Consider the following 13,730-nt stretch of genomic DNA (forward strand, 5'->3'; position numbering starts at 1 on the left):
AACGCCACTTGCAAATTGTTGACGCAAGGCATTAAGCTTCAAAAGGATACCCTGGATACTTAATAATATGGGTATGTGTGATTAATAGTGTTTTTGTAGTTAAAGGAGGATAGCTTTCTAATTATTTTTCAAATATAGTAGAAAAAGTCTTTCGTTAAAATAACAAATAATCAAACAATTGTTTTCAATTATAGATAATTAAAAAAAGGAATCTTTTCAAAATTACACCATAAATCCCAGTCGTATCCTTATCCCTTATCTACTCTAAATTTTCCTTTTTCTTGCAATGTCAGTGACAACAAGAGTTGCAACAAGCCGAAATACAAAAAACCAACATGGGGAATTGGTGGAGTACCCCTTTCAGACCTTAACCCATGTTTTTAGCCTCCCCTCCTTCCATTCTACGGCAGTGTTTCCCATTTATTAACTCGTTGCATATGGTTTGCATACAAACTGTCGCTCCTGTCGTCCCGAGTGCTGTAAATAAAACGAAAAACGACGGCGACAGTCGCTGAGCTTTTGCTTGGCAACGGCAGCCCTGGCAACCCTGGGCCGCACAAAAGTATGCTGCACTTTTTTGTGCACTTTTGCATTTCTATGTGATTTTCCCGCTGACAAACGCTCGACCATTTGGGAAAACTCTGGTGGGAAAAAACGAGTAAATGAAATTGCGAGTGCTCCTGTAGGTTTTCCCCTCTCTGGGTTGTTTTATTTTTGAATTCTTTTTGATACCCTGGAATTATTCTTTATTTGGAATTATGGAATTAAACATCATGATACCCGATTTGAAAAAATATTTCCTAATACTTTGAAAAATACTGTAGAGGAAAAAATAGAATTACATTCAAAAATACTTAATATTTCTCAGTGATTTAAAAGGTATCTAATATTCCACCCACTAGTTGAAATTCAATTTTTCTGTTTATTTTTGCATTTACTTTTCTGTTTGAGTTTATCACATTTAATTTTTCAAACGTATTCCCTGGATGAGGCCGTTTGCCACTGGATTTATGCGGCAATTCCACAGACAGCTCGTTTCACTTTTTAAAACAATGGCGACAGATGAAGAAGGTTTATCTTTTTGCACGCAGTCGGTTGATTGAATTGTGTTTTATTAATAAATATTGGTTTAAAGCGTCAAATATTTACAGACTTATGTGACTAAAGTGGTGGCCTGCCTCTGCAAGGGTCTTCACAGATGACCCGATATATAATTAGGTTAAATAAATCGACGGAGAAACAACAGAGCTTACATTAAATAAAATCACATAAATTATGATAATGTTTAAGATACATTGTCAGCGGGAGGTCTAGCCCTTATTCAGATACACTTTGCTGCCATCGGGACGGATGTAGTACTCATTGATACCCTGGGAATTCGTCACGTAGACGTTCTTGTCGTCTTCGTAGTGCGGTTTTTGGTTCTGGCTACTCCCGTATCGATTATCGCTGATGTAGTTGGTATTGGGATAGTTGTAGTGGTTGGGCCTCTCATTCTCGGGCTCAGCAAAGCGTACAGTGTTCCCTGGCATGTACTCCCCGTAGTTGAGGGAGTTGAAGCCCCCTTCCAGTCGGTAGCGTAGTGGGGGTCTGTGCTCATCGCTAACCACCAGGCGATCCTCCTTCGCTTCCTCTCCCAGGACATTGTACTCGTAGGTGGGGGCGTAGGTGGGTCGGTTCAGGATCTTGCCCTTCCGGATGTGCTGTTCATAGTGATCGGGGAATATCACTCTTGCACCGCGTTGTGGTGGAGCAGCGTCCTCATAAACCGCGTTAGGAGGGGATTCATCTTTGAAGTTGTATTGATTTTCTCGAATCCGGTGGATTTGTAGTTGCTCCTCGCGGATTCGTTCTTCTCGAAGTTGATCTTCCCGAAATTGTTCTTCTCTAAGCAGTTCCTCCCGGATCTGTTCCTCTCTTATTTGTTCTTCTCGGATCAGTTCCTCCCTGATCCTTTCTTCTCTCAACTCAGCCTCCCGGAACTGCTCCTCATCCCTAATCCTTTCCTCCTCCGAGTGTTCGTTGTTATCCCTGAACACAATCCGCTTTCCCCTTCGCTTGTCCACACCAAAGTCAGACTCCGCCAAGCCATTCGGCAGGACTGCCTTCCAGCCCTCCATGAAGGACAGTTCTCTGCCTTCTCTTATGGGCTTGTTGGGCACATCCTCGTCCTGAGGAAATCGGAGCTTCCTTTGGGCCGCATCGCGATTGAATTCCCGGATAACGTCCGCTGGCGTGGAATCTGGGAAGCGCACTGATCCATCGCTCTGCTCCTCACTTTGAATATCCTTGAAGTTGACCACTCGGCCTTGGCCTTCGTCCTCGGGAAATTGCAGGACACCAATCAGTTCGGTGTGAGCCTTTGCAGCTTCTTCCTCATCGTCGCTCTGGAACTTTACCAACTGATGACCCATTTCGGTGTCCAGGTTATCCTCCTCATCATGGAAGTCATCGTCCAAATGAATGCTCCTGCGCCTCCTCCTCCTCTGATACTCCACGCCATTCAAGTATTCGGACAACACCTGGGTGAAGAAACTTCCGATACCGCTGGCGATGTCGGTGGTGGGTCGCTGAGTGGGTCGAGGAACAGGCCGGGGGGTGGTGTAACTCTGACCACCACCTCCGCCGCCCGTCAAGGCTGAGAGGATGCTGAACAGGGACCCTGTGCCGCCATCTCCCAAGTGGGAGGTCGATGGTTGCTCCTCCGGTTCGCTGAAGAACTTGAAGAAGCCTCCGCGATGGTTGTTGAGATAATGAATGATTTCCATCTAATTGATAAAATAGATGTTCGTTAAAAAATTATTTTAAAAAGGATAAGCTCTTGAGTACTTGCCTCATTCTTGGGACACTTTTCATAGGTCTGGATACAGCTCCTTTCCCCGCCACTCAGTCCAAGGAGGGCAGCCCTGCCATAAATCAAGGCAGGTGAGGCCACGGGAAACCCAGCAAGAAAACTGCAAGAAAATAATTTTAAATAGAAAATTAGTAGTGGTTTCATTCCAAATAGTCCTTTCAACCAGCAAGGATATTTCACCCTTAAGCCCCATTCCCAGTTACATAAGTTATGCAACTCTATCGGCTCTAGGCCGCTTATAAAACTTAATTGACTTGAAACCAAGAATTTGCCAAAGCCAAACAATTCAATTTACAATGGGTGCTGCAACCCCTGCACTGGCTCGTTTAGGTAACCCATTCCGAACTCCAGACCAGACGTAGCTCATTTAATGGAACAATCAATATGGTCTGGAAGGCAGTAATGAAGTCTAATCCTAGTTAACGCTGCACCACAGTAACAAGATGCCACCCATCTGCCTCAAAATGCAAATTTAATAATATTTGTTAGCAAACTAAAGCCTCTGCAAAATGGGGGCCAACTAATGCCACTACACTGAGAACAATTTTCTATAAATAAATTAGTAATTAAAGGACTCTCCTACTAAGGGGTCCAACTCTCCAACGAAAGTTTAAGATGAAGTTTATCACTATCACTTATTACTCTTGAATCCTTTTGGTAGACTATCACTTATTTCTTTCTCTGTAAAAGGAGTATTCCTCTATGGCTATGAAAACTTACTTGGCTATGGCCGGAGAGGTAACGAATCCGGGCAATTGGCCACGTAACGTTTGACCGGCAATCATCTGGCAGAGCACCTTGGGCACGCACTGCAAATCGTCGTTGCGAGCTATGTTCTCCAGTGCCCTAATGAGTTGTGTGTTGGGTGGTCGACCACCACCCCCTGAATGTCCTCCGGTCTGGTAACCTGCTCCTTGTGTCCCGGCGAAAGCGCCGAGGAGGCTGCCTAATGGCGAGGATGTGGACGATGTAGCCGATGAGCCGCCGCCCCCCAAAAGGAGATTCGTAAATTGCGGTGCATACTGCTGCGTGGAGCTGAATAGCGAGGCCAGGGTGGCTAAACCACCACCCACACCACCTGCTCCTCCCCCACCATTGCCTCCTGGTGACTGAGTGCCAGGACGATAGTTGAAATGCTGTTGTTGCTGCTGCTGCTGTTGCTGGAAGTGCTGGGATTGTGGTGGCGGTATCTCGCCAATTTGATACTCGTAGTAATTGTGTCCCGGCCTGGGTCGCTGGGGTTGAGCTGCTCCGCCTCCACCTCCGTATATTGGGCCTCCGCCTCCTCCTCCAAATCCTGCTCCATTCTGGGGGTTGTATTGATATTGTCCATACTGTACACAAAGCAAAATGTTAGTCACTTGTAACTCTTCTTTAAGGGAGTACCATCATCAGAGAAGTTTATAGAATATTTAATTTCTCTCAGTGCCTACCTGGTGGGGGTTCTGTATCTGTATCTGCTGTGGGTTCGGACGCTGCGAATAATTATCAAAGCTGTTTGCATAATTAGACGAAGCTGGGACTGTTGGAACTGCCGGGGACACTGGGGACACCGGAGCTGGGCCCCCTCGATTCCCAGAGATGTCTTGGCGCTGGTACAGTGGTCGCTGCTTTGGCTGTTGGGGCACGAAATTGGATGTCTGCTGGGCGGCGTAGCTGGGCGGCGGATAATCGTGGCTGTCGTAGGATATTTTATGAGACGCCGTGGTGGGCGGCGGTGGTAGCGAGGGCGGAGGTCGTGTGGGTCGCCGGTAGATGGTCGAAGGACTCTCGTCGAAGACGTAGCCGGGTCGCTTCAGATACACGTCCTCCACGTGACCAGGACGCTGATGATTCTGATGACTGCCCACCAGTAGGGAAGACTGCACCGTGTAGGCCTGATCGTCTTGTGGTTGCTGCTCCCTGTGGTACTGGATTATGGGAGGCGGTGTGGGGGTGTAGCGATAGTTCTGCTGGGTATAAGGATCCAGGTAGCTGACCACCGGAGTTGTGGGCAGCGGAGTGCTGTGAAACACCGAGGACGAGTCCTCCGGGAACGAGAACTGCTTGTCCGAGGCCACTTGCTGACCCAAAGAGCTGGGTACTTCGTGTTTGTAGTTTGGTTCCAAGTAGCTGGGAGGATAGCGATTGCCTACTCCTTGGGGCATCACATCGGAGGGTGTGAAGTCCAGCATTTGGGAGGGTCTGAAGCCGCCTCCTCCGCCGTTGGTCACTCTGGCGGAGGTTTCGGCGAGGCTCTGAGCCCCCGAGGCCTCAGGCACCTCCTCCGAGGGGAAGAAGTTTTTCAGCTTCACAGAGATCTGTTGTTCCTCTCTGGAAAGAAATGGAAGATGTGAGAAACTGTGTTTCTTACTTTGTATTCCTTAGCTGATTGCGGGCCTAAGTTTAATAAATGTTTCAAGAGTATGGGCTGTGGGAAATTTGCATAATTTAGGAGAAGCTCAATCAACTCACCCGATGCCATTTCTTATGCACGACACGTCGACGACTAATGCGATAATTAGAAATGCAATTTTCCATTGCACACTTCGAGGCTCCCAGAGCAATTGCATTTCGGCCGGATGGCAGGATGGGGCGTTGGGGCGTTGGGTGGAAAATGTGGAAAATCCCGGTGCTCACGTCAGCGATTCATAAGCTTAAGGCACGTCGTCTAAAGTGGGAAAGCGGAATCAGTGGTTGGAGAAAAACATCATAAAAACTTGCTGTCAAACTCAAGCTACAAAAGAAATTTCGCGCAATTTCCAGCGACTTCTGCTTGACACTTTCCTTGCTACATTTGCACATAAATTTATAGATTTGGCCCCGCAGGACTCCCCAGCATCCCCGCAGCATCCCCAAGGATGCACATTTGCATTCATATTAATGCAATTCTCACGTGCTATCCGGCAAAGGAGCCGGCGCCACCACCGCCGCGACATTTGTTTAATTCCATTTTTTACGATTGCGCCGTGTTTATGCAACCGCACGGCTGCCACAAATAATCGGATGCCATCATCTTTAGTCTTTGTGGGGCATGCAGAATTATTTGGATTATTGTAGGGTTTTATTTTCGGCGGAGTGCTGACAGGCCTTAAAAGTTTATGGCTGCTTCTCTTACGACAATTGTCTAGAGTGCATACATCATATTTTTAAGTTGTCTGGAAGTCTTTAGTCTCATGGCTCTTTGTTTTGGCGCTTCGATTTTTTTAAGAGATTATATTCGAAACTAAATAAAAATTCTATTCAATTTAAGATAGAGTATGTACTATTGATTTTGTCACTCAAGTATTATAACCTCTTGGAGTTTATGGAACATTAACTTAATATCTTATTTATTAAAGTCATTTCTTCTTGAAAGAGTATTTATGTGGATTTTTTATGAGTCCCATTTTACGGATCAGTGAAAGTGTGTTTTATATTCTCAATGAGTTACATTCTCTCCTACTACTTTATTGATTTCTTTGGGATTTTGGCACACACTCCACTCATCCGTTTGGGTATTAAAATTCTTCACTATTAGTGTCTTTTGTGAGCCACCAGTTTCACCATAAATTATTCACAATTTGTCGCCCTGCTCTTCGATTTGCATTTGCATTTAAATGGAGTCAAGGTTATTGTAAGAAACACGTCTGTCTCAAAAATATTTAAGATGTGAAACCCCAGTGTTTAAGATGACGCACAAGAAATTTCGAAATTTTCTGGGTTAAAGTTTCCGTTTGCAGCATCTGGGCAGAGTTGAAAATTTATTATTTATGTTTTTGTGCCAAATGTCTTGTTGGATATAAAATTTAAATTTCATACAATTGCCAGCGAAGATGGCCAACAGACTTTTCCACCAGCTGTAATTGCAACCAAAAATTTTACGACCCCGACTCGAGGGCCAGGACGCCAGGATATTTATTTAGGGATAGGGATAGGGATGTAGAGTTTTCTGGGAAGTACTAGAAAATTGCATTTGCCGGTGGCTGGCAACAGAGGGCGCTGCACTAAACCGAAAGACACCAGACGGCAATGGGAGTTTCTCCAACAAGAAATGTCAGCTAATTTTAGAGGGGATTGCGGTGGGTGTGTGCGATGGGGATGTAAAGGAGCTGCAGGATGCACCAGGTGCAAGGATCACAAAATGCACTGGAGGGGGGGGTGGCTGAGTGGCGGGAGGACACTAAACGAGGAGGCGGCGACACGAAAGGACACTTTACGCTTGAGATGCGTTCCCAATTGTCCGGGCAAAGACGTACACGGATACGGATGCGGCGTACGTGTTGTGAATTCTTTTGGGAAGTATCCTCTGCTTGTCAAATTACATAATCCACTCAACACTGGAGATGTGACCACGCCCCACCTTCCTTCTCCAATCCGCCCCACCAATTAACTTTAATGTCCAAGGCGTGTTTGGGTTTTGATTCGAAATTCGAATCTTATTACTTTTCGAAAGCTTTCTTCTGGTTTAATATATTTTAGGTATTTGTTTCAAGTATTAGATTTTACTGAAATTGTATTATGAATCACTTTAGTCACTAATTTTATGGCGAACACCGACGTATCCACAACTTTCTTTTCACTCTTCCTGGCTGGTTGAGCTCTGAAATTGCCCGTTTGCGTTTCTAGACACAATTGACACGCTTTGTTTGGTTTTTGAATTGCGACATTTAGGGCCCGGCTTTTGATTTTGATTTGCACACTTTCGGTTTCGTTTCCAAGTCGTTTTCAAGCTGGGTATTTTCCCCACCAGCTTACTCACTGCACTTTTGCTGGGGCCGCTGGTGCTGCTTCTTTTCCTCGCCGTCTGGCAAACGAAACTGAAAGCGAATTTCGTATGGAAACTGGTTGACTGGTAAACTAAACTAAAAAGACCTCGCAACCGAAAAAATAAAGAAAACAAAAATTAGCCGAAGGCAGCTGCGCATGCGCCGGTAACGTCTTTCCGGCTTTAAGTTCGGCGCTCGTTTGACACGCGACGCCGGCGCAGAAAAACCGCCAAGCCAACTCTAGAGATTTTTTTTTATGAATATATATATATCTGAAGACTTGGCCAATGAATGGGAGAGAGTTGGCTTGAAGAAAGAGCAGAGCTTGCTGCAGAGCGAAGAAAGCAAAAAAAAAGAAGCAAGGCTCTGAAGGTCAATGGTTTAAAGTTGGAAGTTTAAAATAATATGTCTTGTTAGGCCCTTATTAACTCATTTTTTTTTTCAAATGATATAATTAGGAAATTGTAAATACAATTTTGATCTTCAAGAGGAGAGCTTAAGGAGTAAATCTTCTTTAAAAAGATTAAAAATATTATGAAACCATAAATTATCCATATCTATGCAGATCCATCCCAGTAACTCCTAGTATCCCCTATTTCTTAAAGACCCATTGTGTTCATTCAACTCGGTTACACACGATGATATCAATTACAATTACAGCAGCATTGCGCCAATTGGTTAGCCCATTTGTTACACTTTTCGAGTGAGAAATGATTGTCCAACGAGAGGCAGTTGGCCAGTAAAATGGCTTAATTATAATGGGCCAATAAGTGGACGTCTGAGTGAAAGTTGGGGCATCAGAGAGCAGGCCGGCGACTGGCGACTAAGCGGCTAACAAGCCAACAAGTCTTAACAACTGAAACAGAAACAGAAACCGAAACCGAAACTGACTCGAGTTGAGTAATTTTCTGCTCTAGTCGTTCACCTCCGCCCCCCCCCCCCCCCCCCCCCCAACTTCCCAAAAAGCCACCTTTGGCTTTCTTTTTCCCAGCTGTTGGTAATAATAATTTACACTTTTTATCGCCTCTGAGGTAACCAGCATTCACGGCTATCTGGGATGGGGGGATATCGGAGCGGATTTGGCGGTCAAACGAAAGCAAAACCACAAAAAAAAACAAGATCGTGGGCCATTCCTCGAACCCGACTTATGGCCAGAGTTCCAAGCCAATATCTGTGCCAATGTCTGCCGTTCAACTCGGCTCATTTTTTGCGAGACTTCGCAATTTGTTTACATTTGGCTGAGTTATGCAAAGCCCGAATGCCGTCTTTGGGTCATGATTGATGAATGGCAGTCTATGGACTTTTTTTTCCACACTTACATCCGTGTGTGGGAGTACTGGGGTGTGTTGCCCGACCATGAAAGGTCGTCGATGAGTCTATGATTCATTTTATTAAGCGGAACTTCATTGCCTACTTGGACGAAGTGTGACATACATAATATGATTAGGCTTTTGTAAGAAATAAGCATAAATTATAATCGCTTTATTTTTGTTCCTTTCAGCCAACATGCGTCCCAAGGAGCACTCTGAACTGTCCTTTGATGTCATCCCAAAGCTGTATGATGCCAACATCAAGGTTTTCCTCACCAGCCTTTTTCGGGTGGAGGAGCAACTGCAGCCCTTGCCCCGGAAGTTCTGCCGGATGTACACCACCGAACCGCTGGCCCATCAGCTTCTCGACTACCTGGCCTCGCGGGGCGGCCAACTCTCCATGCAGAACTTTCACCTGGTGGAGGACTGTCAGCCCTTCGAACTGCAACTCAGTTTTGGCAGGAAAGTGGAGGTGATGCTCTGCAATGGCAGCCACCTGAATAACAGCCTCATTCTGCTCATCCGCCGACCCCAGGGCGGAAGACTGCTCTACTGCTACTCGGCGGTGAGGATGGACAACCTGGGACGGCTGCTGGGTAATCCGGTTTTCAACTCCTGGATCAGCAGGGGGACCGAACGGCTTTACCTCAATCTGTCCTCCGGGGATGAGCCCTTCGAGCACTTGGACTTCGAGGAAATGGCCAAGCAGATTCAAAAAGACTGCATCCAAAACAACCATGTGCTCGAGCTGATGCTGCCACATTTTGGTTATGAGGAACTGATCTGGAATTTGGGGCACACCCGTCTGTATGGCCAAATCCGATTGATGGGCACCTTTGGCCAGAGCTACAAGCATCTCAGCAGCGACTTAAACCGCTTCCAGTGCGACAACAACTCTGTCAAGATAAATGTCAGCATGATCCTCGACTGTGAGGCGGCCTTGGAAGCTCTGCATACGGACTCGGAGTCACGCACTGTGACCCTGCCCCTTCATCAGCTCAAGTGGACGCCACTGCCCACCCGGATGCATCTCCGGCAGATGTGCAGCCTACTGCGTCCTCAGCACATCGACGGGATTGTGACGTTCCACTCGGCCGGAAATATTCCCCAAGTTCCGGAGTTTCTTCGGTGTTTCAAGGAAGCTTTTGTCGAAAAAAGCCAAAAACTCAAGGTGCCCCAAACAAGCCCAAAGAAAGTCGGTGCTCCAGCAAACTCCTATCGTGTACTAAAAAAGAATCCAATTACTTTTGCAGACGATGGCAGCGAATCGGATTAAAGATATAATGTAATTTTTTCAATTATTTTAATCATTTAAATCATTACCTTAATAATAATCACTCTAAGCTACTTTTGAATTATGATAATTTGTTTAAGGATTACTTTTTTTTATAGTATTTAAGCTAAAAAGTCGATTACTAAAAACAAACATGTATTATATAAACAGAAAATAAAGTCCAAAAAAGAAATAAATCAAGAAAATGTTAAGCTTTTTCAACACAATCAGCTAATTGTCTTGGCTCGAAAGATACGGTCATACTCTTGTTGCATCACTCTTTATAATTATAAACTTAACAATTAAAAACATTGTTTTTTGTGGAGTGAAATCAGAGAAAAGTAATCTCTGGGTCTTTGTTAAGTACGTTAACAATCTTATCATCAAAAAAACCCCAAAATGATGTACAAATGCAATTTTGTTATATACCAAACCGAAGAAAGTTTATGGATCTGCTGGTATTTTATTGAAACATAGTATGACCAAAGCTCTCCGAGAAACCGGAAACGGATGTTCAGCATCTATTCACGATGAAAAGAAAAGCGTCTGGTGAGTTAATGTATCCCGAAAGGAATGGATTATTAAACTTCCCTACTGAGGTTCTGGATTTGATTTATAGGCAACTGCCGTTGCTCTCAAAGATCAGTTTGGCTAAGACACATCCTTATTTCGGAAAAGCATTCACCTGGCACTGTCGTAAGTAGTACCAGTCTATTTTCCTTGTGCAATTGCCGTACTGGACCTGCCGTGATGGACTTGCGTAGAGATCACATTAAAAGGGCGAAGATGCTGCTCAACTCCAAAAGGCTAAGGGAACACGCTTTTACGGCCCAAAATGCCCAGTCTAAGACAACTACATAAATATCTTTCGGTTCTTTGACACGGAGAGTAAGTGAATGATACTTCTAGTGAGGTCAAAAACCATCTAATTTATTAAAAATCTATGATTTCAGGTCCCTTCTTGAAAAGATTGAAAAAAGTGACCCCTTTGGACATCTGCGCTGCTAATGGGGAACTCATGTGTCTTCGACAACTGCCTTCGGGGACTCTACGAATCACAGAGGTGGCGAACTTCCAATTAATGAGCTCCAATGAGAAGATGCTGAATTCGGTAAACTTCCAAGATTCCCCAAACTGAAATTGTTCGGATTGTCTTTAAACAAAGTATCCTGTGGCTTCAGTCTTCCGGATTAGATAAGAGAGCATTCCGATACATTGCAGTTTCGGGAGTTCTATTTCCGACCAGACTACTTTTTGGAGGTTTTTAAGAGCTGTAAGAATGTACGAACTATCGTTCTATATGTCACTTCTCCCGGGAAAGTACTACAGCAGTTCTTCAAGGAGTTCAGAGACGTGTTAATAGATCGTGGATTCAGCAAAAGCCAACCATTAAATCTTACAGTGCAGAGTAGAGTAGTAAGTTTCTAGAGTTAATGTAAGTAGTTTTTTAAATATTAAACTTCAAAACTAATGTTTACAGAAGCGAGAATTTACTTCAGAATTTGTTGGCATATACTTATTTTTAAACAATAAGTTATATTTTTCAAGCAAATTTAGAAGGGATAAGTTATGGCTTAGTCTTAAACATTTATTACACTAAAATATTATTAATAAGGCAAAATATATAAAGAATAAGATAATAAAAAAAATATAGTTTATCACTCTTTGATTTGTTGGTCCTTTTTGGATCAAATGCAAGCCACCGGAAAATCGTGCAAAAATTAATAAACATGTGAATGTCTAAGGACCTTCAAAGGACTAAAATGCTAGCCATATACACGGGCTATAAGAGTTAGCTCAAAGGGGTTTTTTGCGCAAAAAGGTTGTTAAAATCATTATGAAATGCCTGTTGGCATGCAGGAAACCCAGCCAACACAACTTCCCTGCCATTTCCCGATTCCAGGACTTCCCGGGTCCAGGACAAATGACCACTTATCAGCGTGTAGTGAAATATGGTGCATCTGCTGCCATAAAAGACGGCCCAGCCCGCAGTTGGCGCCTTTGTCCTTGCTGGTCGCTGGCCAGCCTTTTGTGGGTCCTTGGCATGTCGTATGAATTATGGTGATGGTCCTCAGACTGACCCATCCCGTCGCCGTGTGGGTCTCATTTATTACATTTTGGCTTTTTGACAGATTGCTAAGCGTAGTAAGCGTTTCCGCACTAATTTCCGTGTCCTGCAACTATTCGTTGTCTGGTAAGGTTGCTACACTTGAAGAAAATTGGAAGTAAAAATGCTTGAAGTTACAAAAAACATATGAAGAAAAATGAAGAAATTTCAGGTGAGAAGATGTATTATTAAATGAAATTCCTATTTATTTAAGACTTCTTTTTATTCTCAGTGTTCTATGGGCCAACATTAAAAGCCAAAAGCAAATTACTCATCATATCAACGGTCAGCAAAGGGTCCTGCTTTTTATTATGTATGCCATGTCCTGGGATTTTAATAAATCGTTTGCTTCCATCTACGGGTATCATTCCGCCTCTTGTTCGACATCCTTGCACACTCCCTCCCTCTCTTTCTCTGCGTCTTTTGCCATCTCTTTCTTTGGCATTTTATTAGTTTGTCAATAAAGTGGCAAAGACGTTGATTATGATCATCATATATTGCCTCTCTTATGAGTTATCCAGCTGATGGCCTGCAGGCTAGGAAAATTTACGAGTCCTGCTCGAATCGTTTGCCAGATACGAGATTGTTTATTTCCTTCCGTTTGCCATCCTTTTGACTAGGACATCTTGTGTTTACTTATCCTTTTTCAACCGGACCAGAAAACCAGCTTATAAGTTTTCAGAGACGAGTCAGTTTAAAGTTTTTCCAATAAAAAGGTGCCCCAAGCTAATCCACGCATTCAATCTGAAATTATTATCTTAATTAAATACAAGAGACTTTACATTTTGTCTCTTATTGTTATCGTATCCGAGAGTCTAATGTAATTTACATTTTATTGCAAGAAGACCTCCTTTTCGTCTAAAAATCATTTCAGAAAACATGTGGAAATATTGAACAAAATACGCTTGTATTCTAAGGACATGAGGAATGGCAGGACAAGCTTCTTACATTTGTGTTCATGTTACAGGATCCACTTATGTATGTACCTTCATACCTGCATCCTCCTCCAAGGATGGGAGCTTTTTGTCCTTCGTGAGCACTTTGTAATGAATTTTTAATGCATCTGTGATGCCAGCTCGTGTTTTACAAACAGCCAGCCCAGCCCGGGTTAATCTATGCGGAAGATGGGAACTTACTCCTTTAATGAAATTAACTTTTTCTTTCCCTTCTCTTTGGCAAAAACTGAAGTAATCGGATGCGTTACCCTCTCAATGAGTTTTATTTATAATTGAATTACTTTTAAGTGGCTTTCAAGTGGCGAATAGTTAATTAGGAATCCTTTTAATTAAAACATATGAAAACATAATGTAAAAGAAACTTAAAATTAGTGGAGATGGAAGAAAAGTGAAGTGTATTCTGTTTAAGATTACCTATCTAGTTATTTCTTTTCTTTAAAATGAAATTGAATTCTGGCCAGATTATAGGGCTGAGATTAGCACTCTATTGAAGCAAAACGGAC

General features: G+C 43.5%; 2 protein-coding genes across 3 annotated transcripts; one reads left to right on the forward strand and one right to left on the reverse strand.

Annotated features, from left to right (window-relative positions):
- Nucleotides 1-979: 979 nt before the first annotated feature.
- LOC6493694 lies at nucleotides 980-7,836 on the reverse strand. Of its 2 annotated transcripts, none has more exons than XM_044714686.1 (6): nucleotides 7,571-7,836; nucleotides 5,309-5,504; nucleotides 4,288-5,167; nucleotides 3,575-4,188; nucleotides 2,834-2,954; nucleotides 980-2,768 (listed from the first exon to the last, which is right to left on the reverse strand). In XM_044714686.1, exons 2-6 carry the CDS (start codon nucleotides 5,404-5,406, stop codon nucleotides 1,311-1,313), a joined length of 3,171 nt encoding a protein of 1,056 aa, XP_044570621.1. In that variant the 5' UTR covers nucleotides 5,407-5,504; nucleotides 7,571-7,836; the 3' UTR covers nucleotides 980-1,310. The 2 variants fall into 2 exon arrangements, with proteins under 2 accessions (XP_044570621.1, XP_001958250.2); XM_001958214.4 differs by having other exon boundaries at nucleotides 982-2,768; nucleotides 7,575-7,831.
- Nucleotides 7,837-9,083: 1,247 nt separating this feature from the next.
- Nucleotides 9,084-10,352, forward strand: LOC6506259. Its single transcript, XM_001958213.4, has one exon. The coding sequence runs from the start codon at nucleotides 9,088-9,090 to the stop codon at nucleotides 10,165-10,167; it is 1,080 nt and encodes a 359-aa protein (XP_001958249.1). The 5' UTR covers nucleotides 9,084-9,087; the 3' UTR covers nucleotides 10,168-10,352.
- The last annotated feature ends 3,378 nt before the right edge of the window (nucleotides 10,353-13,730 follow it).

This window comes from Drosophila ananassae, chromosome 2R, assembly GCF_017639315.1.
Source record: "Drosophila ananassae strain 14024-0371.13 chromosome 2R, ASM1763931v2, whole genome shotgun sequence".
Taxonomy (NCBI): Eukaryota; Metazoa; Arthropoda; class Insecta; order Diptera; family Drosophilidae; genus Drosophila; species Drosophila ananassae.

Bases quoted from the DNA above. Each gene is read 5' to 3' on its own strand.
- LOC6493694 (XM_044714686.1), bottom strand. From the start codon at position 5,406: ATGCAATTGCTCTGGGAGCCTCGAAGTGTGCAATGGAAAATTGCATTT. The intron at 4,189-4,287 runs GTAGGCACTGAG...CTTTGTGTACAG, and splicing joins AGATACAGAACCCCCACCAG to TATGGACAATATCAATACAA. The intron at 2,769-2,833 runs GCAAGTACTCAA...TTTATCAATTAG, and splicing joins AAAAGTGTCCCAAGAATGAG to ATGGAAATCATTCATTATCT.
- LOC6506259 (XM_001958213.4), top strand. From the start codon at position 9,088: ATGCGTCCCAAGGAGCACTCTGAACTGTCCTTTGATGTCATCCCAAAG.